The 26,368-nt window shown below is 39.5% G+C and overlaps 2 protein-coding genes across 9 annotated transcripts in view; one reads left to right on the forward strand and one right to left on the reverse strand.

Annotated features, from left to right (window-relative positions):
- The window catches only part of LOC116854145 (POU domain, class 6, transcription factor 2), a 158,176-nt gene extending 142,677 nt beyond the window's left edge, over nucleotides 1–15,499 (forward strand). For 4 of the 7 annotated variants that reach the window (XM_032835769.1, XM_032835770.1, XM_032835774.1 and 1 more), the window contains 6 exons: nucleotides 919–1,135; nucleotides 4,342–4,522; nucleotides 5,309–5,365; nucleotides 6,340–6,423; nucleotides 11,989–12,140; nucleotides 12,256–15,499. In XM_032835769.1, the coding sequence (XP_032691660.1) occupies nucleotides 919–1,135; nucleotides 4,342–4,522; nucleotides 5,309–5,365; nucleotides 6,340–6,423; nucleotides 11,989–12,140; nucleotides 12,256–12,380 (816 nt within the window). In that variant the 3' untranslated portion in view covers nucleotides 12,381–15,499. The remainder of the gene's footprint in view (nucleotides 1–918; nucleotides 1,136–4,341; nucleotides 4,523–5,308; nucleotides 5,366–6,339; nucleotides 6,424–11,988; nucleotides 12,141–12,255) is intronic. The other 3 variants (XM_032835771.1, XM_032835772.1, XM_032835773.1) reach the window with 3 other exon arrangements.
- Nucleotides 15,500–16,232: 733 nt separating this feature from the next.
- Nucleotides 16,233–26,070, reverse strand: LOC116854147 (UNC93-like protein). Of its 2 annotated transcripts, none has more exons than XM_032835776.1 (7): nucleotides 25,933–26,070; nucleotides 22,094–22,527; nucleotides 20,254–20,540; nucleotides 18,749–18,968; nucleotides 18,054–18,213; nucleotides 17,384–17,651; nucleotides 16,233–17,013 (listed from the first exon to the last, which is right to left on the reverse strand). In XM_032835776.1, the coding sequence occupies exons 2-7, from the start codon at nucleotides 22,348–22,350 to the stop codon at nucleotides 16,754–16,756; spliced, it is 1,452 nt and encodes a 483-aa protein (XP_032691667.1). In that variant the 5' UTR covers nucleotides 22,351–22,527; nucleotides 25,933–26,070; the 3' UTR covers nucleotides 16,233–16,753. The 2 variants fall into 2 exon arrangements, with proteins under 2 accessions (XP_032691667.1, XP_032691668.1); XM_032835777.1 differs by lacking the exon at nucleotides 16,233–17,013 and adding an exon at nucleotides 17,057–17,309.
- Between the last annotated feature and the right edge of the window lie 298 nt (nucleotides 26,071–26,368).

The raw sequence follows: 26,368 nt of genomic DNA on the forward strand, positions 1-26,368 counted from the left end.
GTGTGTGTGTGTGTGTGTGTGTGTGTGTGTGTGTGCGTGTGTGCGTGTGCGTGTTCCAAAGCATAACACTACTAGCGATCCGTGTGAGTTTAGCATTTACGAATCCGTAAAAAAATTTTTTTTCATTAACGACAAAGAAATAAATATATATATATATATATATATATATATATATATATATATATATATATATATATATTTTTTTTTATTTGCGTGTTATTTTCTTTCACGCATTATTCCACGTTCGGGTAATTAAGTAACTTTACGTGTTTTCGCAAACACAAAAACATCAATAGTAGAATTTTTCGTGCCGTGTTATCACAAAATTGATAGACATATCGCTATTTGTTGAAAAAGCAATATTTTTCTTTTACAATAAACTTCGTATTTCCGTGATAACACGCATATTGTTGTATTGTTATGGAAACCGCACGCATTTCGCATTTCGTCCCGATAGCGACCCGCCACGATATATTTGTTGTACACGTGCACTTTTTGTCGCGATTACCTCGATCACAAGCCAACTGACAAATAAAATTCCGTCGAGGTCGTGAAGAGATGCGCGTTATCCTTGCTGTGTTTTTTTTAAACGCGGACGGCAATCACTGGCGCGGATTTCCGCATCGGATCGTGCGAGACGCGCTCGGGCGGCACGCCGCGTCGCGGTTTCGTGGCGGAGAGATCGTAAACCGCGGCGAGATCAGCGAAGTAACCCGAATAATTCCCGATAGCGAGCGATCTCGTTAAGAAAGTATTCCGCGCCAGCGGCATTCCTCCCACTAATTAGACTCTAAAGTGTCCCGGTCCGAGATTCCGTCTCATTATTAAGTGCATAATTGGCGTGGAAGCAGGAGCATTGTCGTTTCCCGGTGAGCCACTAATCCGTTCCCCTCCCCTTGCTTACTGTATCGTTCACAGTCGACGGAAAAACATCACAGAGAGAGGCCGGAGCAGTCGTCGCCTTTGAACGAATCCGTAGTGTCCGCGGCATCTGCTTTGAACAGATTGGCCGCCAGTAATGGCGAGATTACTATCACGACGACGCATGGACCTGGCGGTGCCGGAGTGAAGGCTTCCCCCAGCAGTATGCACAGTCCGAAGGAGGACGAGGATGATCTCTTGAATGATTCACCGAGTAAGACATACATTTTATTTATTTCATCTATCCTCTATCATGTAGCGATATTAGTCAACGAGATCGGAATGCATTAGGACTCCTAAGAGAGAAGGAGAGAGAGAGAGAGAGAGTCCAAATGACCCGTGTCAAGTAGTCTCGTTCTCGCGATCGTGGCCGGTGACGGTGGAACGCTTGAAAGCGATGCCCATTTGCCCGTGCGAAAATGATAATCGAGCTGCGCTCCTCGAAGGTAGCCGCGTTTTACTGCTTGACAGCTTTTAATTACAATTCTCGCGGGAGACACCGTCTTCCTATAACGCAATCATCTATCTTGCCTATACGAAGTCGACAAGTGATTGCATGCATAATGATCACTTTTAAAGAAGCAATTACCACATGCAAAAGCGTGTCCTTTACTCTTACGACGCCCGGCTCGCATGTCGTATTCTGCGGGTATTTTTGACAAGACGCGATCGCGACGCTCGATTACGGCCGCGAATTCGCAAACGTGTGCCCTTCCGTTAATTAAAAAGAATACGCGCGCCTCGTTCCACCGGTCGCAGCACGAGCATGAGTACGGCAGGCTTTCCATTTCTCTCCGACGGCACTCTACATGCCAGCGAATTGTCGCCATTGTCCGTCCCGGCGGAGGAGACGATTTAATGTTTAACGCGCGCGCGCGCTCGAAAGCCGACAGCAAATATAATAACATTTCGAACGCATCGATCGCGCGCGTGTGCGCTTGATAGCTCTAATAGGATATCGCACAGCGCCGGGCTCATTACGGGGCATTAGTTCGTTACTTACTGCCTTCTAGGAAGCCATAAAGATTCCAGCGGCGCGCGTAACCTCGCGAGTTGGCCGACAATAATTTTAATAATTCACAATCATCGCGCGACGGACTGGCACTCCGTCATCCCGTCGCGATGGAATAATCATCCGGCGCGTGAGGCCTAACGATTCTCAATTGTCAGAGCCAGCTGGAACCATTACTTCATAAATATCTGCCTTTGTTAACCCGTCTCCGATAGGATCTCGGTGATCTCGCGCGGAGATCAGGAGGCAAAATCGCAATTACGGAGAAAAATGGCGCCCCAGCGATTTGTATTCCATTTACTTTGTGCATGCGAGAACAAACGCGCGAATAATACGGCGATGTATCTCGAATGAATTTTTCCGTCCATGAATAAACGCCGGCCAACCGAACAAGTCTCGTTGGTTCATTTGTTCGGAACGTGCAACTTGGAATCCGCACGAAACTCGCTAGCCCAGTCCGGTAACCGCAATCACGGTCAAAGCCGTGGTCCTTCGAAATTTGCGAACTGAACGCGAATACGCCGCGATGCTCACACATTTACTTACTTCACGGCATCGACAAGGTATTATTAAAGACTGTCAGCTCTGGGAAAATTTTCATAGAGGCAAAGAGGCCCCGAGGGGCTCGGTTGTAATTGAAGGAGGATGACATTATCCATCATTTTTAATTTTTCCATATAAATGCCTGGGCATTCAGTGCGTGTTAAAATATTAATTTTATCATTTACAACGATTTTGATGTTTTATCGTTATACATACAGGTCTACAGTGAAATACATCTTCATTTTCAGTTCTTTCAGCTATTATCCACGTTAATTATACACATGCATAGGCGATTACATATAAATTATGATATTCTGTGTCTACGTGCAGACATGTCATCTATTTGGACAAAGAGTAATCTACGAATTATCTATGTCATTCAAAGAACGTATGAGTTGCTCTAAAATTAATTAAGAAAAGTCTATATTTTTATTTCAACTTTAAAATTCTGATGTAAATTTATGTTTTTTTATATTTTATATATTTTTAATATTTGTTTTTCGATAAATTAAAGTTCACAGAATTCTCTGGTAACATTTTTACCTCTTCAGAGTTAAATCTGTCACATAATGGAATGAAAATTTCATGCAATTTGTTATCTTTTTTAAACGTTACATTATGATTAATATCAAAACAGATACTGTGACTGTCTCATAATTTAATTATTCATTTTTGTATATTTTAATATAATTTGCAATATTCTACATAATTTACATTGTTTACATGTATACAACGACCGTGTATACATCACGTAGGAAATACGTAAATAATTCGCGTAGACGTAATCTTGAAATCTTCGATACAACTCTGATTTTACACAAATTTGTCGACAGAACTTTATATATTAAATAACGAAGTTTTCACTTGTGCTAAATCCCTCAATACAACAGTCTATAATGTTACTTCGCTGGTGTCGACGACAAAGATCTTGTAATGCGTTCACAGCTTTTCGTTCGAGGCGCACGCGTGCGCGCGAAGAATTTAAAGTCTCGTGATTGAAAATGAATGATTGTAGAAATAGCATCGCGGAAGAAGTATTTGCAGTTTATTGCGCACTGTAGAAACCAGGCGAACTGGTCGAGATTGCGCAAAGTATATGTGGGCACTGCTATTGCGTGGGTATACATTCGGGGTGACAGATTTACGAGAGAAATCGGTGTAGCTCGAGCTACTTTAACGAAACCGCTTGATGTCATTATGTGGCCTTCTCGCCGGAGCTTTCGTGCGTTCCGACGAATCGATTGGAACTGCCAAATGACCAGCAATGGATCCTTGCTTAAAATGCACTATTAGAGTCTCTAGAAAACTAATCACGGAGATGCGACGGCGCTGCTTATCGCATTAACCCTTTGAACCACAAATACTTCATCTCTCGTTCACGAGCGGTGTGGTATCGTTTCCGCAGCCAGCTCGCGATTCGTGTAATTGCGTGTAATTCGTCGAATGTATTCCACCGAGCAACTAGACTGAATTTGCCACGCGAGAGTAATTCTAATATCGGCGTTAGCGTTGATGTCGATAAATAGAAATGATTTAAGAAATTGTTTTTTCCTTTTTTAATAAATATAGACTTTCAAAGTCGATACAAACCGGCAGATGTTCGCGCGTAATATTCTTCTGAATTATTTTGCATGTTGTCGCTTATATTTTGGCTAAAAATGAACCAAGTAAGAGTCTTGTGACTTGGAAGAATTCTGAAAAATATAGCGCGAAAATATTTGTGCTAATTTTAACTTGACTTCAAAGCTTATATTTATTAAAATTTTCTCGGAAACTAGTCACTTTTTGTTTCATTTATTCATTTCTTTTTTTAATTTGTTGCAAATGAAAAGAGACACAGGACACAGCATGAGTTTCCTTTACAGACCAGCCAACGATTAATGAGGCCACTAACAACGTGGTCGATGGGATCAATTTGGATGAGATCAAGGAGTTCGCCAAGGTGTTTAAATTACGCAGACTGTCTCTGGGCCTGACGCAGACCCAAGTTGGGCAGGCCCTGAGTGTCACCGAGGGGCCCGCGTACAGCCAAAGTGCCATATGCAGGTTAGTTCTCGCTACGTCCGTTCGTCCACCTCGCGCAAACGGACGTCGCTAATGAGAATTCAATAATATGGTAGAGTGTAAAACGACAGTGTGCCAGGTCACTGGAAATGGCGTAGAAAGGGTTGGGATTTTGTCTCGGAGTAGCAAAAACTATGGTTACTCGTACTCGATGGTTTCGCAAGAGCACTTTCTGTTAGGGACGACAATCAATAACGACACTCGTTGTACGATAAGGCTCGCAAGAAAATTTCGAAGCAGTCTTACGCTCCTGTTTCTTCTTCGCGTGACGATCGAGTGTGATCAGCAAAATTACCTTACCACGTGTCATTAGTCGACGTTTTGCAATGAATTCGCTCAAGGTCTCGAGAAGTTCCGACGTAGCTTCCACAGGCGCGTTTTATCATTTTGTCTTGAAATATTATAGAATGAACTTATATTTATACCGCAATCCACCACGATGGTTCCTGATTTATGCAATGTATATTAAATCCAAACTTTGTTTCTCCAATATAATAAGTCGCGAATATAGGGAAACCATTCAGTCGCGCATTCACGGAAATTTTTCTCGCGCTCGTTAATTATTACGTACAAAAAGCTAACCACTTCCTCGATATGGGATTTCCAAAGTGCCGCGCTATCTTATGATTCGTTGCCTCCGATCGAGTGTGTCTTCGAGGCGCGAGTGGGAACCACCGTGGTAATACTGGTAGCAAACCGAGAAAATGTTTATACCTCTTAGAATTCTTATCGTATCGACTAACATAAGCATTGGTGATTGTTCCCCAGTGCCCTGGCTACCCAGATGTACGCTGCCTCGCAGATTGCCTCTCAGCAGCAAGCTACGTACGTTCACACCCCTCATGCTACTTAATTCACCTAAAAATCTAAAACTCTAAAATCCTCTAAGAAACCGCAGTTATACCCAACGATGGAAAATCGAGCGCGAACTTCTCGGCGGTCGTGAGAGAAGGATCCTTAAGAAAAGAAAAAAAGAAAGATAGAATCAAAACAATCGGTATTTGTAGAATTGGCGAATTACGCTTTGTACAAAAATAAGATGGACGATCCGAGTCTATCGATAATATATCCTAATATATCCTCTTCTTCCTCCTACCCGTCCACTTTGCGCTCGTCCGATTTGTAAATCGATCCCCTCTCTCGTTTAGAACCGACGTGTATATTTGGGTATAGCTGCAAGCACTCTCACTAATTTCTAATTTCGTTCGGAAAAGAGATGCGAAAGGAGCACTTGTAAAAATAACTTTCTTCGAGCCAGGGCATTGGCAAACTTGGGCATGATGTCGCCAACGCGCTAAGAATAAAAAAAAAAAGATGGAACGCAGTCGAACACGCGCGATTTTAATGCACGCTGGTCCAAGCTCTCGAGTCCAAGCTTCGGGATTGCGATCATGATCGTCGCGAAACTCGAATTCGCGTGCTCTCATCTTGCTCGTCCGCGCGATAGAGCGCTCGCGCAGTGCGTTGGCAACATCATACACGGCATCACCAAACCTTAAAGCATGCACGCATTGTCAATGTCCTGTTATTGAATCAATGCATGCCTTAGTGCTCCTTTAATATAGTGGGACAAAGACGTAAGGGCGAAGAGTAAACATTCGAAGAGAACATTTCGAACGTACTCTTTCCAATTTCGAAGTACCCTGACACATTGCGTGTCAACACTTGAGACTGGGTACTTCATCTATTTTACGTCCTTGTCACCTTCACTCGACATTCGTTTCCCTACGTCGTCTTTATCAATCTATCTTGAGATAAGAAAAATAGAAAACTAGATCAAGCCCTGTTCTTGACTTTAGATTCGAAAAGCTGGACATTACGCCGAAAAGCGCGCAGAAAATTAAGCCCGTTCTCGAGAGGTGGATGAAGGAGGCGGAAGAGAGGTGAGTAATACCCTTACGACTTTTATCAAAGAGATAATAAAAAATGCATTTTTTTTCAAAAAGAAGGATGACTCTGTTATCACCGCAAATAACATGAATATAGTGTTTTAAAATAGGGGAGACCGGGACGAGATATTACATTTTTCAGAATTTCAGAGTTACAACTTGTCAGTCAATTAATTGTTATGATTGATTGTACAAATATGATGGGGCTAACTTTCTTCTATTTTTATCATTTATTTTCAACGATCCCGTAAATATATTTTGTCCTGTAATAACCAAAATACGAACATATTGCAACATGACCAACTTGTCCTGTGGTCGGAGCAAGTTGGCTAGCAACTCGGGATAAGTTGGCCACATGTAAAATATATATCCTGATTAGTAATTTGAGAATCTCCGCGAATTCTACATATAATCTTATGCCGATCCTTTAATAAGGGCAAATTTTATCTTGTCCACCTATATACCTGAATTCAATCATTTTATGAATGATAATTGCTTTTTTTACCCGGAATAGAATGTATCATACACTTGCAGGAAGTTTCGTTCTAATTTATAACACGTTATCTAAGTTTATTCACTCGTGATGAAGAATGTTGAAAATCGTAAACGTACCCCCCTGATTCATTTTTTTTTTTTTCACTTTTTAACTGTAATATCATCTCGATTTTAATGAAACTTAGGGAAAAGTGCCTATATTCTGAAAAAAAATATTTTGTGTATTTCTACTGTTCCTCACACGATAAATACATAAATAAAGCACATAGTTAAATTTGACCTTCGGCTCAACTAGCTCTGGTCTCCCCTATGTTGGTCTTGATGAACGACACAAATATCGAAAGTAGCAGCTCGAGTATATGTAATCTCTTCTAAAGATCGGGAAGAAAAGAGTGAAATTTACGATAAACACCGTGGGAAGATATTTTTGAAAACGGATGCGCGCATTCGATTTGCGCGCTTACACCGAAAGTATATCATGAGCGTAACATTCTCCGTGACGCGCCACGTACGTATAAACATGCTGCAATTAATTTGAGAAACGACTGGAATTCCCCCTCGTCCGAGTCCCTCGATTACGCGTCGAATCCTAACGCCGTATTTCTGATACACGATTATTTCGCAATCGGCCTCGACGCGCTCGGTCTCGACTTCGCGTTCGCGGTGTCGGGCCCGAGAGCGTGCGAACGCGTGCGTGCTAATTGGCAATTCGCTAATTGAATCCGCCTGATTAATTGCGGATCCGCGTCTAATAAATACGCGGAATGTTAATTAGAATGGGAGAGAAACCGTTACCGCGCGCGAGCGCGATCGCGCCGCGCCGCGCCAATACGGCCGCCGACGATGACTTCGCATGTGCGTCGTGGAGGATCTACCGATCGTCCTGTCATCGTCGTCGTCATTTCGTCTCGTTGCCTTGTCTCGCTTTGCCTTTCCCCGATCTTCTCCGAAAATCTTGAGCCTCACGCTAACGTATTCGCGAGGTGCAAATTTTACGAGCTGATAAAATCTAATGAACCTTGCACCACGAGCTAATCAGAATCCTGCGGCTATGTTGCGATTAAAACGGATTTGGCGATACGGTTTTGATGTCGTAAAAATGAAATGCTGATGCGCTTTTATAACGCAGACACTTTCCCGATGTTAAATTAAATTTATCAGTTAGACGGCGCGCTATCGTCGTTTGTGGCGCGCTGATCTCTATCGGTATCATTATTGCTTAATTAGCGTGCAATCCTTGCGTTGTGCGCGCGTGCGCGAGAGAGGAGAGAGGAAGAGAGAAAGAGAGATAGAGAGAGAGACACTAAATATTATAACTAGCATTCAGTTACCCATTTAACGCTAAATATAGCAGCATAATTCTCAGCCTGAGATAGCATTGTACACGATTCCCGTTCTGAAACTAACGAAACACAATCCAGCGATTGCGTTTAGCGCGATGAGTAAACGCAAGATATAAGTATGCAGATTTACATTGTAAAATTTCTGTTTTAACAATTATCGAAAAAATACTTAGTCCCAGTTTTTTTCAAGCAATTTGTTTCCATTGCAAATAATACGAACAAAATGTGTTAAAGGTGTATTGCCCATATAGTTCTTGCAAAGTTATAGAACATTAGAAACATACCAATATTTTTAACTTCCATATAAAAATGGTATGGTATATATGTACGATGCAGTATTATTGACGTTAGAAACGTTATTAGTGTGTCATTAAAATGTCATTTGACATCATCATATTTATTTGCTTACATTTTAAAGTGGAATAACTTTTGATTCAGAGTTTGAATTAATGTCAACTTATTTGTGATCACTTTTATATATGCAGTATAAATATTAATCTTAAATTTTTTTTCAAAATTTTCATTAGTTTTGAAATATGGGCAATATAGTTTTAAGATGCATCAGTCCTGATAAAACAAATATTGAGAAAAATAATTAACAGATCGAGTGTTTGCCATTCTTCACAAAAATCAGGAAAAGTTGAAATCTACGATAAATTCCGTGGGAAGGCATATTTTTTTTCAACATGAAGCTTAACGTTCAATGAAAGAGGAGAATCTGCGAAATGGCCGCAAACGTTTATCGGCACAGAGGGAAGCGCGCGACTCGGTAATCGTCCGTGGAGAACGGTGATAATCCGCGCGCTTGAATCCACGGAGGAGGAAGAGTCAACGGGGCAAGTGCGACACGGCACAATCGAATGATTCGATGACGGAAGCGGCGACGATGCGCGGCACGCTCGTTTCTCTTTTCACGGGGGAAGCCGGCAACAATGACCCATCCTGCATTCGCGCGGCGTAGAACTAAGCGTCGACCGTGCGCCGGCCGCGTCCGGGAAAAATGAAAGCGGCTAGTTTATGCGGTGCACGTGCACGATTTATCTGCCGAGTAATTAAACTGTGGACTAATTAAAATCAGGTTTCTGATGTACCTCTCCTCCCGCGCGCGCGCTCGCTCGCTCGCTCGCTCGCTCGCGCATCTCTCCTCCTCCATCTCCACCACCACCTCCTCCTCCTCCTTCTCCTCCTCTTCCTTCTCCTCTGCCTTCTCCTCTTGCCACACCACCGCCGTCACCTCGCTCTTACCGGCGGCGGCACTGCGGAACGGCACGACCCTCTCTGTCATTCCTTCCACTCACTGCCTGCCTCTCTACCTTCCTTCTCTCCTGCGCGTTTCTATCGTTCTTCTGCTTCCGTCTTTCTTCTACCTCTCGTTCGAATCTCACCGCACGTCTCCCTTGCCCACACCTGTAACGCAACACACAACACTACACCGTATACACCCACGTACGAGCTTACACGCAGCTTCTCCGTCCCGCAGTCGCATACCCTTACGTATTAACTCGCATTCGTTTCTCCTCTCTTTCTTAGCTGCCCCCTTCCTCCTTCCGCTTCTACCTACCTCTCCTTGCGTTTCCCTCTTGCGCTCGCCAGTCACCGCACACATACCAACAGCCAAACGGCAATCCCCAACCAACCCCGTCGAATCGTCGCGTCGGTTCTTCGCGCTCTCACCGACTTCTCCATTAGCATATTGTTTTCGCGAATTCGACGAAATATTACCGCGCGATGCTAATGGCCTGCCGTGTACTTTTTTCGGTCGACTCGACAGTTGGTCATTTGGAGTTAAATTAAAAACATAAATTTTGAGCCGGTACCCGCGACCCGTACCTACCTACGAGTGAGCACCACACCATCGAGCCCGTCGCACCCCCGCGGCAGCCACCCCGAGCGAGTCGCCTCTCATCGCTCACCCGCGAGTCCCAACGGAAGTTCTCCTGTTTACTGTCGCGGCCGCGAGCTTTTTCCATGTCGCACCGCGCCGCACTATCCGATAAATACTATCCGTCAAATGAAATTACGCCGAGTAGTCGCATAACGCCGAAAAAGTTTGCCCGCTCTCGAGGTCGGGTCTCTCTTTCCCAGTATGGAAGAACGCGCTGAATTTCTTTCGGCTTATTTGTCCGGTTGCTAGAAGTAGAGATCTAACGATGGCATCGAGGCTGTCGGGCAAATGTAAGACAGCAGATAATATTTCAATAAAGAGTTCATTAGTTATCCGAATTAAAAAATCCTCAAAGTGACGTATGTTTATTTAACACATTCGCTACGCATATGTGACGATAAAACATTTCTTTTTCTATAAATTCAATGATTAAATAAAGTTCGTTGACATGTAATCATAAAATAAATGGCACAGAGTAAAAGCCAAACGTAAATTATAAATCGTTATAAGTTGTTATAAATTGTTACAGGATCATAAGTTTTGAAAGACTTTCATTAAAAGTTAACTTTAAAATTTTTTCCCAAAAACTTTTCAAAAATAAAAATTTTTTTAATTTCAAAAGTCAATTTGAAGTTTGAAAGTTTCGAAGTTTCTGTAACTTATAATCTGCGTTTGACTTTTATTGACTTATTTTTTAATGATTTTTTCTCAAAGCTTCAACAGATTTTTTTCAATTTTAAAGTTTGAAAGTTAAAGGAAAATTCTCGTAACTTATAATTTACGTTTGATTTTTTTTACTTATTTATTTTTTTATGTTTACATTATCAAAATAAGTTTGTTTTACACGATTACATAGAAAAAAAAACAAAATAACTGTGAGAAGAGTCAAATAAATAAATTTTGGTAGTAATGTGTTAATTAGCTGTCGAAAATGTATTATTAAGTATGCTGATATTATTACTTAAGAAGTAACGTATTTTCCTATAAAGTCCTGTATTAATTTACTCGACAACACCGAAAATGCTAAAAATGTTGCAAGATCGAAAAGACTGTTACGACTATTTTATGCTTAACAATTTCCGAAAAAAGTGTGCGCACGTACGCATACACAGTCGACGTTTCTGACCACGAGTCCAAAATTATCCAAAGTATAACCGGTTTGCAGATTAATGAATGAAATAAATTGGAAAGCACGTGACGACTATTCGATCGCTAATTTTATTTTAGTCAACGCCGACATTGATTCTATCGCTGTCGTCGTCGCCGTTGTCGTCTCCGGCCGCTGCGAGCGGTGTTTCGCGATGCGCGGAGTAAGTTGCACTCGTGAATCAACCAGATGTGTGTATATACAGGGAAAAATCCAATACCGTACAGGATATTTGCGACCGAACGTGTCCGAGCACGAGTATCGTGACGCCGGCCGACGATTTCCTTTTTTAATCAGTATCCTATTTCGCGCTAACGTAATTACGAACGTGCAAAACGGTAAACAGAATTATTTTTTTCCATATTGGATTTATAACAATATTTCGCAAACCGCAAAAGAGAGAAAGGAGGAGAGGGAGGGAGGGGGGAGAGAGAGAGAGAGAGAGAGAGACGCAAGCGGGGAGAGAAAGATAGACGGAAACGTCGAATTCAATGTAGAGAACTGGCGGACGTAATTAATTATTGCGAAAGCACGGCGATTAACCGGCCGGACTTTTTAAACGGGATCCTATTTCGCGGCTGTAATCGCAAACGAGAACGTATGTACTTTCTCACGAAAGTTAACGCATATGGCGTAACGTTACGTAAACGTCGACGATGATGCAACCTTCCGAATTTGACCAAGAGTAGTGCATGTGATTACAGGTATAAGAGCGGCGTTAATCATCTGACGGACTTCATCGGAGTCGAGCCGAGCAAGAAGCGAAAACGGCGGACCTCCTTCACGCCGCAGGCTTTAGAATTGCTGAACGCACACTTTGACAGGAACACACATCCTACCGGTCAGTTTCGCCGTTACATTAGTACCTTCGGCGCTTCGTCGGTCCTTTTTATTAATGTCTCCTCGAGTTTAGAACTCGCATGAACGCATTAGAATTTTTCTCTTTTCCTTTGCAGGCAATGAGATCACGACCCTGGCGCATCGGCTGGGATACGACAGGGAGGTGATAAGGATCTGGTTCTGCAACAAGAGACAAGCTCTGAAGAACACCGTGAGAATGATGTCTAAGGGGGTTGTATAGGGAAAAAGTACACCCGCCGATCAGACTAGCAACATATGAGAAAAACCTCAAGGCACGGACGACGAGGAGGAGCGCGTCTCATGAAGCTTTCCGAATTCTCGCATCTCTTCGCGCAGGATAAAACGAGCAGGATCGCGCACGAGAGCGATACTTCCGTGCATTGTTGCGTAATGAGAAAGAGAGAAAGCGTTTTGTATCTCTCGGTGTGAGAGATTCATCGAATTATTATTATCGAGCCGGCACGGGGGGATCGTTCCGGGTCGCGTGAGCGAAGTCCTTCGAATATTGTGATCGCAGGTGTATACGAGATCTATATGTAAATAGCTTTAATCTACGAGTATGTGATGTACACATGAGTCGAATATCGAGAACTGATAATCTAAAATCGTTGTCTCTCTCATTTGGTACCAATTTGTCGCGCGCTTCCAATTTTCATAGATATACATCTATCGGAGAGCACTGACTAGCTGATCCAATTTCGAGTTTCGAGCGAGGCAGTTATCGACAATTGGTAAGCATCAACGAATCGACGGACGTAAATACCTCGACGACCGAGATTACCGCGGCACCGTTTATCATTCAACGACAGAAGAACCGCTTCCAGACTTTTCTAATTCATTGCAGTTGCTCGATCGCGCGCGGACAACTCGTCGGGATACGTACGTCTATCGTAGCACGATCTATCGAAACCGGGCGGAGAGATACTATTGAGAGATCGTCGCGCACAGATAATAATGATTCATAGAAATTCCACTGTCTTTTCACAAAACGAAACGTAACTTATGAGAGCAAAACGAAGTAGTAAGGCGGAACGCGAGCGTTCCGCGACGCGAGCAGCAGCTAGGTGCAATCGATACATAATCAACTGGCGTAATAACTAAAGAAATACATTCAAAATCGAAACACTCGAAGGGCGGCAATGTTTCGCGCGCGGCAAAGAACCGCGACTAAGGACACTATTCATAGCCCGATCTTATATTCAAGATAGTCTTGGGTTCATCTTTTCAGATGCTGTGTGGATTATTTCGGAACGTAAGATAAAGATGAGACGATCTCAAACATAAGATCGTATTATGAACACTGGCCTAAGTCTGATCGTGAAGATTCTGAAATATCGTTGTTGCTCGTTAAGTTGCGCAAAAAAAAAGTAATAAAAGAAGCATTGCTTAAATAAAAAAAAGATAAAAAGAATCAACGTCTGTACCGATTGTGTAATATCATTTCCTGCATGTATAAACACGATTAGAGAGAACGAGCACGATAATATTTCTGTCATAGGGTTTCGGCAGACAGAGAAGAAGAAGAAGAAACGAAAGGGCAAGTTAGTCGGGAGTTTTTAGCGCGCGCGCGAGAGATATTGTAAATTACACGTGTATCTAGAGATCAATGAAATTCCTTTAGTGACTAAATAACGCAATAACGTCTTTGAAAGTATGCTATGAACGATTATGTACCACATGCCACACTACCTACGCTCCTGAAGTTGTATTTAATCTTGTAGGAAAAAGGAGGTTATAGGAGACAGACGTGGGATTCGAATTTCTGCAAAACTAGTCCGTAATAATCTGCCATGTAAGACATATACGTGTTAAATGAGCACGCATCCTCCGTTCCTATACATATTAATGCGATCTGCTTGTTCGCTGAATAACGCTGAAGTTCGGACGAAAACTTCGACCTTACCAGAGCTCGACTCCGATCTGCGGGATATTCGACAACATAATTCTTCGATTGTGGAATATGCTTCTGTGTGTGTGTTTACGTGAGTGTGTGCGCGCGTGTGTATGCGTGCGTGTGTATGTATATGTATGTATCTGTGTATGTATGTATGTATATACGTGTGCGCGCGCGCACGTCGCCTAATTCCTATTTTCATTTTCAACGAGGTGTACTTATAGTCGTGCAAAAAAGAAATAGAAAGAAGGAAAGAGAGAGAACAGAAGTACCGAGATTTCGGACGATTCTATACGCGTATTCTTTCGAGCGTAGTTGTACACGATGGGAGCTAATTGCAGACGCGTGATCTTGAAATCGAAGAATTATTATTTACGCTTCTCATCGTGTTCCCCTTTTTAAAGAATCGATTATCATCGTAAATAAACGTATAAACGCGGCCATGTAAAGTCTCCCCACTATAGCGACAGTTCTAGATGATTGATTTGCATGCGTTACCAACGCACAAACACATTTACGTTGGCGTGGTAATTTAGCGAGACGCGATCCGCAGTCGTTTTTCCCGCATAAGACGGTATTCAAACGAAGCCCATAAAGTACGGTTTTCTTAATATCTAGCAGACGAATACGTTTAATGAGTAAGATTGTGCATAAAATGTACTTCATCCTCTTTATAACGGGGGCTACTCGCTACGATACTATCGCGAAATCTCTAACTGGACGCGTAGCTAGGGCGTAAAGATTAGCCTGTATATAATACGATACACTTAGGCATTGTAATATTATAATTAACTTTTATTATTATAGCTATAAAATAGCTAAATTCATGCAAAATAATATTTACATGGTTAAAGAAATAATAAATTTCTAAAAGTAAATAAAGTATTTTAAGGTTTTACTTTTAAGCTTGAGACGAGCAAAGTGATCTGTTCCTAAAAAGTTGTATTATAGGAGTAAACGAAAGGGTGAAAGGCGCGGATGGAGTTGGATGAAAGATGTACGACGGAGTAAAATTCAAAATTCAAAATTTTTATTAAGGGACGGGAGAGGGATGTATATGTTATCCTTTTTGATAAAAGAGCGAAAAAACGTTTGTATAGAGAAATATTCCGGTTATTAAATTTTGTTATATGAGAGAGCGAGCGAACGAGAGAAAGAAAGAAAGAGAGTGAGTGAGAAAGAAAGAAAGAGAGAAAGAGAGTGAGAGCGAAAGAGAGCGAGAGAAAGAGAAAGAAAGAGAGAGAGAAAGAGAAAAAGAATAAACAGTAGAGCGTCTGGAATGACGCGCGGTGGTGATAAAAATAAAAACGCGGAGACGGTTTTAAGAACCATCTGTATTTTCTTCGTGAAATTGAAATATTCAAATAGATCCTTATGAAAATATAAACATGAGTATTACAAAAAAAAAACATGTGAATTGTATTCGTGAGTGTCATATTTCTAAGGAAGATAGATCCACGGGCGAATGTTTTATAGCAGTTTCCAGAATCGCTAAATCGCTTGTTTTATCCGGTAATTTGCGTCGATTAAAAAAAATAGTCCACATGATAACAACGGATAGTTTACTCGTAACCGTGGATAATAAAAAAAGGAGAAGACAAAGAAGAAAACGAAGAAGAAAAAGAAGAAGAAGAAGTAAGCACATCCGGACAAAAGCTCGTGCGGTGTCACGAAATAAAGTCACGAATTAATAAGAGGAAACTGCTCCTGAAACATTGCCCAGCGAAACCAAAGTTCCTACTACGTTTTATAAAGTATATAACTGAACTGCAGAATTTGAATTGTAAATACGCGATGGACCGCAAAGTTAAACTAATAATAACCACGATACAATCAGCAATTTAACGACGCTAAAATACGACTAGCCGATCAATTGATTCGACGTTGCCACTGTCGGAGAACATCGATCACACCTCATTCACGGAAAGAGAGAATCGTACAACTCGGTAAGCTGCCTTCGTCGAAGACGGGAATCAATTGATCATGGCAAACGAAATAAGCACACAGTCGGCAATTAAGCACATAAGTATACAACTAAACTAAGCAGCCGTAGCTTTAGCTTGAATGTTAGCACCTAGGCACACACGATGTAACATTAAATTACGTATTTAAATGAAGGACAAGAATTTTAGCCGTTAAGCGAATACCTGTGTAAAATTTAGTAGGTGTCCACAAGAATAAAATAAAAACATATATTGTGGTACAAATAACAAAAAGTCGTATATGTGTTACGATTCTTCGCGATTTACGAAATCATGCGCTTTCTCGAGCAACTACTATGTGTTACTCTTCGCAATAACGTACACATGAAAAGCGACTGTTAGTGAATGTATTTAATTTGTTACAGCAACAGCTATAGAGATTTTTTCTCGAATATCGCTCTAGTAATAGTTTTGATTCAGTTCAAAGGTACTTTCTTCTCGTTCTAATAAATTCAAATATTTAAACTACACCATGCGAATTATGCATTATTTCTCTCATAGTCGGGTCCTATTAACGGCAGTATTAATGCTAAGCAAATAATAAGTAAGAAACGTTGTGATTTTGAAAATGTAGTTATTCAACATATACTTGTAAGAATTTCTTACTTTGGCACATTTCAAAAGACAATACGATATCAAAAGACAAAGATTCCGAAGAATCTTATACGATTCTGTCGAAAGGAGTATCAAAACTAAACTAAAATCTGCTTTCATACTTTATCGGTTGATTTCATTATCAGTCACCAATTCAAACTCGGGCCCCTTGCTGGAAATGTCTCTGTCCACTTTACCTGACCACTCGATAACGCCGTAACCAGCCATTCCGACACACAGTATCCCGATCAAAAGGTACAACTTTATACAAGTACACAGATATGGACTATAAATGTACGTTATCACAGAACCAGTGGATTCCCACAAGCGGAAGTTGGAGAAAGCTGCTTCTTCTTGACCGGGAAATAAAATGCCGCTCAAGGCTGAAAATTTTAAGCAAAATTTTCAAATATCCTATCGTAGCAAATTTATTCACTAATTTAGCGTCTTTTTTTAAGTTACTAGAGTTTATAGAAATTGTTATACTGCTTGTTGGCATACGGCTTGTTGGTATACAACTGCTTATTGGCTATTAACCGGATCGCAACTTATACATCCGTCGATATGATCTTATACGCGGTGGATAAATCAGGAAACTCGACAGTTGAGTTATCGCACAGTGACACTTTGTAACGATTAGCAACGAAGAGTAAAAGTAGGAAGATACCGCGTCTTATACCTAGGATCACATGTGTGGTAACACAATTATCTGAATGTAACGAACCGTCTTTCGTCAAGCGTAATTCAACTTACCATTTACTTGCACCAGCCAAATCGAGTCGCACACACCCCATAAACCGGATAGCAGGAAGAAGATGACACCTTGCTCGGGCGTCGGTTTCCATCGTAACATAAAGATCAAGATGCTCAAGTGCAAACAAAACGCGAAGATCATCACGGGCTTTCTCCCGGTCAACTTCATGATGGATCCCGTGGCGAGTGCGGCTATGGCATTCGTCACGCCGAAACATATCATCACGTAACCGATTTTACTAATTCCCCAAGCGCAGGAGACAAACGACTGTAATGAATAGACAATATTATCGTTCATTATATGGCAAAAACTTTCCCATTTCTGATGTACTCTTTAAATTCCTTCGAGTGGATTTCCACTCGAAAAGTAGAGTAATAAGCAAACCATTCGCTTAATTTTTCACAAAATGTATTCTCCGGAGAATATTTTGCAGCTTGAACTATTCACTCTGCAATTTGTCAAATGAATATAATATCTAAGTTAAATATTAATTCCTGTACCTACATTTTGACAGTATTTTTATTACATATAATACTTATATTATTGTTTCGAGTAAATTTTGCCTCGTTCCGTGTGAAATTTTATACTAAGAAATTTAGAGAATAAATAAGAATTTTATTTTAAGATTTTTTTCTTTTTTCCTGACAGATATGTATGTGGGTCGCTTACCGCATTGTAATCGGCGAATAAAAAGGCCTGTTCGGCACCGATAAACATCGTTATCGGCAATATCAACAGTTGGCTTTTCTCTTTCAATAACTTTAATGTCACGGCCAGTAGTTTGAATCCAGACGTGCCTTTCACCGATCGGGCTCTGTTCCTATCGTATCTACAAAGCAGATATTCCATCATAAGCGAAACTTCTACGCAACGTATCACATAATTCTCGTTGCGCAAACATGACGTTTCGATACACGCAAAAAAAACTAGCTTTCAGAGCTAAAAATTAGCTGTGGCAGATAAGATGTGTCACTGAAATAGGGACAGCTAATGTCGATACTACCAAAGCTAAATTTATTCGTTGTTTAAACTTAGGCGCTACAGCGAGAAATATTAGCTGTTAGAAACAAATGATTGTATCTGTGCGGCAAACTTCTTTAATACATGTACACGATAAGAAATTTAGGAATAACTGCTATTTTCTTAGCTACTTAAAATAATATGCATTTTTCAATGTCACCTAATATATTTGTATTTTATAGTGAATGCATTTTAGCTGTCATAGCCAATTCTTAGCAGTGACCGCTAAACGATTAGCCTTTTGACTAAATTTGAATCAGCTACCGCGATTTAGCTGATATTACTAAGTCATTTTTTTGCGTGTATTTTCGGAAGGTGATCAGAGTGTTGGATTGTGATCATACCTGGACAAAGAATCTACGCCAAACGCTATTATCAGGCAGGCTAATATCATGCAAGCTAAATAAATCCCGGAGATCAGATGTATTCTTTCCACCGGCGGTGACTGTAAATTTGTGTTCTTCATGCCAGACACTCCGCAAAAATTTGCGCCGCAATTTTCCGCCACGATGCTACTATTTAAAGTCATATTCGTGGTGACTGTGTCGACGCCATAAGAAAGAACTACGATGATAAGAAAGAAAAGAAATACAATAAACATAAAATAAAAATTACTAATTACTAATAACACCGAAGTTATTTTTGCAGATGATTCACTTGTCACGGAACTTTTTTAATGGCCGCGTTGAAAGACTATGAATGATAATGACACATCGTAAGGATGCAGTGAATGCTATCGATTGTTATGCCGGTGATTCTTCTGTTGTAAGTAAGCACATTTGTATATTTAAGTAGAACGAAATATGACCATTAGAATGCTCGACCAATCCCTAGCGTGTCCATTATTCTAATTTTCTAAATGCGACGTCGACATCTGAAAATTCGCTTTCATTGGCGTTCGCGTGTTTTATAGCTCAACAGCTATGTGCATTCATATGCGCTTCCACGCATATATGAGAGCCGAATAGATCATACATTGCATAAGCATTTTGTAGAACCGCGATATTTCCATAAAGTCTTAAAACTCTGACGGTCAAGTAATTACAGCGTTTTATTAAAAAAAAAATAAAAATGAACAAAGGAAAATGAAGCTTTTATGGCAGTAAAAAAGTTTATAAAAAGCTCATCTTTCGTGTGGCAACAGCGTTATTATATTATATATTGCGTCGATTAACGGCAGTATGTAATCATAGCGTAGAGAATTAATTAATTTTGTTTCGTGTTTCGCGTTGAAACAGCTACATATACTTGTGTAATCACGTTACATAAAGGGTAATGGATACATTGAATTATAACTTAATATCCGAGGTATGTTTGCATATTGGAAGAAAAATATGGTTAATTTAATTAAAATTATAGTTACTTTTGATCCCAAACATACTTTTTGATTGATTCAACACGAAACTGGTGACAGTAACATATATATAAGGTTATTATATTACTAACATCTTATATTACTATCAAAATTGCATAAAAAATAATTTTCTCCCTCTTTCTTACTTGACCGTAATTTATAGTAATTATTTCTCTATATGCGATTATTACCAAATGTTACCAAATGTTTTTTTCAGTGCACAATGGTAATAAAATTTCGAGGCGGTTTGCGTGCAACCGTAACGTTTCCATTTTACATACGCCTCGAGGCATAGCAGCGATTATTAATTAATGCTTGCATCATCGTTGCGCCACCAGACCACAATACGTCATCAAATTGGTAGACTACTACGGGAAGCAGATATCGTTCACGCTCCAGCGAATACAAGCAATATACATATGAGATATAAACTTAGCTGAAATACACCCACGATGGTGTGAAGATGTATATACCGCGAGCGGTGCGGAAACTTACCCGCTGAAGATATAAGATTCCCCCACACCTGTGCCATTTGATAGAACATAAAGAAGAGGCCGAAAAATCTCGTGACGAGAACATCCGCGGCCACATCCGAGATGGTCGAGTAGGCCTCCGCCGCTACGGTCAAGTAAGTGCATTTTGCGCACCAAAGCGGTCCTCCGCCCAACCCGACGGACAGTCCAGCGGGGATCATCGTATAAAATTTCGGATAAAATTGGGACACTATGAAAGGCATATAAGCCAATATGGAAACCGACATAGTCCACTTGCAGCCCAACCAACTGCAACAGTATCACATAGATGTGAATTAAAGGAATACACTTCGCCCATTGAGTTTGCTTAAACCTGAATCAGTGACTTTTTTTTTTAGGGAATGTATCGCTTAACTCTTTCAGTTTTACATTTTTTTCTAAGTAATTTCATATATATATATATATATTTATATATGTTGTTACATATAGAAAAGTAAATTAGACAAGATTAATGCAAAATAAAATTTTAAACTTACTGTGGGACGTATATAACACAATGCACTGGGAGAAAAAAGATGGTTAATGTTACTAAAGTTATAAAGGGAGTTATTTTCGGCGCTAACTATATTCTTTGTTGTCCTAATAAGAAGTAATAGTAGTAATATGCATATAAGATTACTTTCACTAACATTGTAGCAACACTTATAAAAATCGTTCTTTTAACTATAATTTTTTCACGATTATAGCTAAATAATACCAAATATTTTATAGTAAATGAATAAATATTTTGTAACAAATAGAGAGATGCGTATTTTTAAATCACATAAGTGTAGACTCACATAGGCCAGATATTATTATATACAAGTCTACGGATAAGCGAGGATTATTAAATAGAATAGCATACTAAAGGCTTTCCGTTCTCATTTTAGGTTCATGCTGAGAAAGATGCACCGTTTTAGAGAAAGATGCACATAGATGCGTTGAAGCACGTTCATTTTGCTCTTGGCAAATGTTGAAACCTGCGGGGTTTGCGATACTAGGCCAAGGTGAAAGCGACAAGGCGTAATAAAGTTTAGTGCTGTGGGACTGTGCACGGAACTGGTCGCCTATATGTTTCACATACACGGGAAACACATTGAGCATTTCCAGCGTCCATGGTGATCCAAGGCTCTTCTCGTCACGAACGATACGCCGCATAATTTTCCGGCGGATTTTTTTATTCGTTTTTCTGTCGCAATAACCGTGCGCGACGGCGACGTGTTTATCAGATTTAACGACGGATCTTCGTTTCGTCCGTTTAGCATGGAACATTTATCACCGGCGATCACGACCGGAGTCAAAATATAGCCGCTATCGTCACTATCGCGACGAGTCAAAGCATCTGGTTCCTGATGTATTCGATCCATTATGCGAGAGCACACCAGGAGTGACGTACAAATAGCACAGGATGTATGCGGGAGAAAATTGATCATAGTTATGTAAAAATGATCGAACCTACAAAATTATGATTTTTAAATTTCTGTTTTTATCAATGAATAATGCATGCGTTTTTCTACATAAAATAAAAAAGATTGAAGCCTTACAGCTGCCTGAAATTAAAAGTTTTTATTTTCTAATTTACTTTTTATGCCATTTTTTACTGATTGCATCCTTTTTATCTACTTTTAAGGCTTAAGTTTATCAATGAATACCCTTAAAGAGCAGAAAATTGAACAATTAAACTTCTCGAACAATTGCGAAAAACCAATGTTATCTACACTTTTTCAATCGTATATCATATTTTTATCTTTATTTTTCTTGAAATTGACTTCATGTGAGTTGGATCATTTTTGCATAACTACGGTCGGTTATTTAAGACTCACCTTATGACTAGAGCCGGCAGAAAAATGTTGCTGAACAGCAGACTGCCGTAAATCGCTGACAGCGTGAACGTGCCCAGCGACTGATCGGCGTTAATCGAACTCTGCAAGTTCGATGCTCCCATAAACGCGGTGAAATTCACCATGAAAGCGCAGCTAATCGTCAGGATGTTCCGCATGATCCGCCATCGTTCGGACGGCTTGAAACTGGGACTCGGCACTTTCACGGGTTGTCTAGGTATTTCAATTTCGACCGTCATGTCTCACGATGTCGGTCGATGCGCGATATAAATTTTCGTCGGAGATGCGCGCTCAGCCGCTTATAGGCACTCACTGAGACTACACTTCTGTGTTCCTTGTTTCGTCTCACGCGTTCATCTCCAAAAGTGCGCGGATGTTCGGCTGTATCGATTTCGATTGAGTGCCGCTTGTTCTTTCTGAGAAACGCAAAAGAAATCTAATGATCATAATTATTGTCATTGAAGCGTGTGCACGGGCGCGTGTTATTAGACGTATTTTATATTAGACGTGATTTGCGACCGAGATTATCATTTCAGTATTTTTCTCTTTTTTTACTTTTATTTGCAATGCTTATCTCAAACCGTCTGAATTAATAGGCTTCGTTATCTTGATCGCAATTCTCGTCGAAGAGGATCGGTAAGCGATTACGGACATTGTGAAATTAAAATTGGAACTGAATATTCAGATTTATTCTCATAATGGTAACCGACCATGCGATTCGCGTGAATCAGTAACGATTTCAAGGTAATCAGCAAACGAGGAAACGGGATATACACGCAGCATTGTACTTTAATATATGATAAATCAATATTGTTTTATGAACCCACGGACACTTCTGCTGATTACTTGCGCATTTTCCGCCTGCGATCGTTGTTTGAATTGCAGACGACAGTTATTCGACACGTGCCGGTATAATACGCCCGGGATTAATGCGAGGAGGGGAGACAGGAAGGTGCCTGAGCTATAGACGATCTTCGAAATTTTTATTCCGCTCTGCTCCGCCCGAGGATTTTATGCTACTTCATCCCGGGATATCTCTTTTCGTTCGCCGCTTAGATACGACATTTTATACAGGAACGTGACAACAAAAAATTCCCAATCCGCGAACATAGCCAATGGGATTGCATAACCATTTTCTGTTCGGCGTCGCGCCGAGATACACGATTCCCCCGGCATCGATAGACAATCTGTCCTTGGAAACGGGTATCGTTGCTCCTTTCACGCACCTTAATCGCACCTGATACAATTTCCATTCCGATCGCGAACGCTGTTCGGAATATATAAGACATCGATTGGGGCGGAGACCCTATCATTCAAAAATGGATGCACACAACGACGCGAAACAGATTTATCGGCAAAACGTCATGCGTTGCGCGAATGGACTCTGACGAAAAATCTGTAACGTAGAAACAAAACTGTGCACTGGCACGAATGTCCTCAGTCGCGGGCGTTACACACATGCTTGACCCTTTAAGATATTTTTAGCATTGCGATAGTTGACGATTTTATATTTCATATTACGAAAAAGTAGAACAATAAAAGTAAAAAGAAGTTAAAACCAAATTAAAATTAAATGTACAATAAATTAACACTAGAGAAAGAGAGCTTAAAAGTAGAGTTTTAAAGTAGAATATTTAAGGCTTTCGGTTCTTTGGGCGGAACTTTTAATTGATAACGTCAAAAGTGAGAAAATATATGTCTAAAATTCTTAGAAAATATATGGAAATTAAAGAATGTATTTATAAAGTGACACTAAGAATCGATTGAATACATAAAATATTCTGAGAACTCTTTTGCTCCAATGATCAATAAGTAACCATAAAATTAACGTGACATGCTTCCTTTTCCATTTATCTTTTTTTATGATTTTGTCATGTTAATTTTACTGTTATTTGTAGATTGTTGAATAAAAAGGAAATTTTCGAAGTATTTGTTTAATCGATCGCAAGTGTCATTTTATGGATATCTTCTTTTATTTCAATATGTTTCGCAAGAATTTTGGACATATATTTTCTTGCTTCATTAATCAAGATGACTTCGGCGAGGAAATAGAAACCTTCAATTCATGCGATTGAAAATTCAAGTACTCGAGCTACTTCATCAAAAATATTCAAACACACGACTGCAAATTAATACTTCCGAATTAATAGATTTTTATTATTAATTATTGAATTAACTTTCTTATATATATTACTTATGTTTTTTTCCTTCTTTCTTATATATATTCGTGGAGACCTTTAAATCTCGCATGTTATGATGTCACGATTGTTTGCAAGTAACGATTATAGATCTCATTTCGCAAACGGAAATGTAGCGTAATGTGAAGGAGGAAGTTGGCATGCATTTCGTAAAAAAATTATTTCCACGGAATTAGCATAACCGGTAACCAGACGGAAAATTATGAATATTCTCGCCAGACGCGCGTGATCATGAAAAACAAGTCACATTTCCAAGGTGTTAATCAGACATACTAAATGACACTCAATATCGATCTAAACGATAAAATAGTGGCGGAGCGGTCGATAATCGTTTTGTTGTCCTCTTTACTGTAAGACTGTAAAATTATACTAAATCAAGACTGTAAAATTATACTAAATAATAACAATAATCGAATAACATCGTGGCAATAATTTATCTGATATCGCGATAAAGTCACAGTTAAAGCACACTTTAATGTGCAAAAACGAGCACAGTCTTGTGCTTTACGCGGTCGCGTATCTATGCGGTGCAGTTCAATTTGTCTCCGTCACATCATGTTGTCATTTTCACTCTTCTGCCACTGTCGAGCGCAACCACGTAACTCCATTGAGCGGAGCTTACTGACGACAATACGACGATTAAATATTCTACACGCTTCGAGTAAAGCAGAGATATCATGTAGTTAGATTACAATCGCTCCCAACTGGTTTCAACGAAACCTATCATAAATTACAAGAAATGTAGCCCCCGTCCAATATATTTTCGCGTACTGGCTTTGAGCACGTGCCTCCACGCGTGATCACTTGATTCATCTCAAGAACGAATAAACGTCACAAGTTATGGTTATCATTCTTTTAATTTTACCATTTTTTCAGTATTAAATTAGAATTATTATAATATTATATAATTATTATATAATTAGAATTATTATAATTATTATATACAGATTTGAATTATTATAGAGATATTAAAAATATTAGGAATGAGAGATTTAAAAGTATTAAAAATATATAAGAAAATAACTGGAAAATATATAAGATATTAAAGATCTATTAGAATATATTAGATTATAAATATAAATTAGTGCTGCAAGATGATATCTTTTTTCTTAATATTTTATTTTATTTTAAATTGAAATGACAGATTTTAAATAGTAAAACTATTAAAAATGTTAGACATGAATTAAATATTAGAATTAAATATAAAAAAAGATTAAAAAATACTTTAATTTTTTTAGTACAAAAATTTTTTGAGTATTGAATTATAGATAAATTATCATCGCAAGATGTCTTTTTTGTGATATTCTCTTTTTTTAAATATTAGATAATATATTTAAAATTATATATTATTAAAATATTTAAAATTATTATTAAAATATTGTACATAAATTATATATATATATATATATATATATATATATATATATATATACATATAAATATTGAGTTCAAATATAAAAAATATTTAAAATCTTCTGAATGTTAGGTTATAGATGAATAACATGCGGAAAGAAGAGACGATTTAATTTATTTTGATGATTTAACTTTGTTCAATTTATATACAGAAAATATTTTAATCGAGATGACAATTACCGTACTGTTTATTCTCATATCGCAACGTACCTGAGTACCGTTTCAACCCAGGTATTCCTATTTCCCGAAAGGCCGATCCTTCGTAATTATCGGCATGTAGCGACTTCGCGTTCGCTTATTTAAGAGCGACGAATCGAACGATACTGACTGTGAATGAGCCGAAGGATCAAACAGTTCTAGCTGATCCCCACCTACATCTCGCCTACCTTCAGGTGAGTATGATATATCGATGGGGAGAGTTGGAGTTAGTAGGGATTGCACGATGCTTATCGAATCTATGTCTTGGCTATCTGTGTCCGAGGCGCATGTCACGCCATTGTGTCTTAATCGTAAAGCCTTTAAGTCGCGTAATCACCTCGATTAACCATCGTCCATTATCCACGGTGGTTACGGTCTCGTTGATCTGTCCGTGTTCTATGGCGCGACCTATCTGTAACGACTTGGGTAATCTAGAGGCAGTGACACT

Source organism: Odontomachus brunneus, unplaced genomic scaffold (assembly GCF_010583005.1).
Source record: "Odontomachus brunneus isolate Ranch 3 - 2012 unplaced genomic scaffold, Obru_v1 Obru_scaffold_008, whole genome shotgun sequence".
Classification (NCBI taxonomy): Eukaryota; Metazoa; Arthropoda; class Insecta; order Hymenoptera; family Formicidae; genus Odontomachus; species Odontomachus brunneus.

Excerpts from the sequence above, each read along its gene's own strand:
- LOC116854147 (XM_032835776.1), bottom strand. The coding sequence starts at position 22,350 with ATGACGGTCGAAATTGAAATACCTAGACAACCCGTGAAAGTGCCGAGT. Across the intron at positions 20,541-22,093 it reads CTGCCGGCTCTAGTCATAAG|TTGGTTGGGCTGCAAGTGGA; the intron begins GTGAGTCTTAAA and ends ATACTGTTGCAG. Across the intron at positions 17,014-17,383 it reads TTGGCTGGTGCAAGTAAATG|CCTTGAGCGGCATTTTATTT; the intron begins GTAAGTTGAATT and ends TAAAATTTTCAG.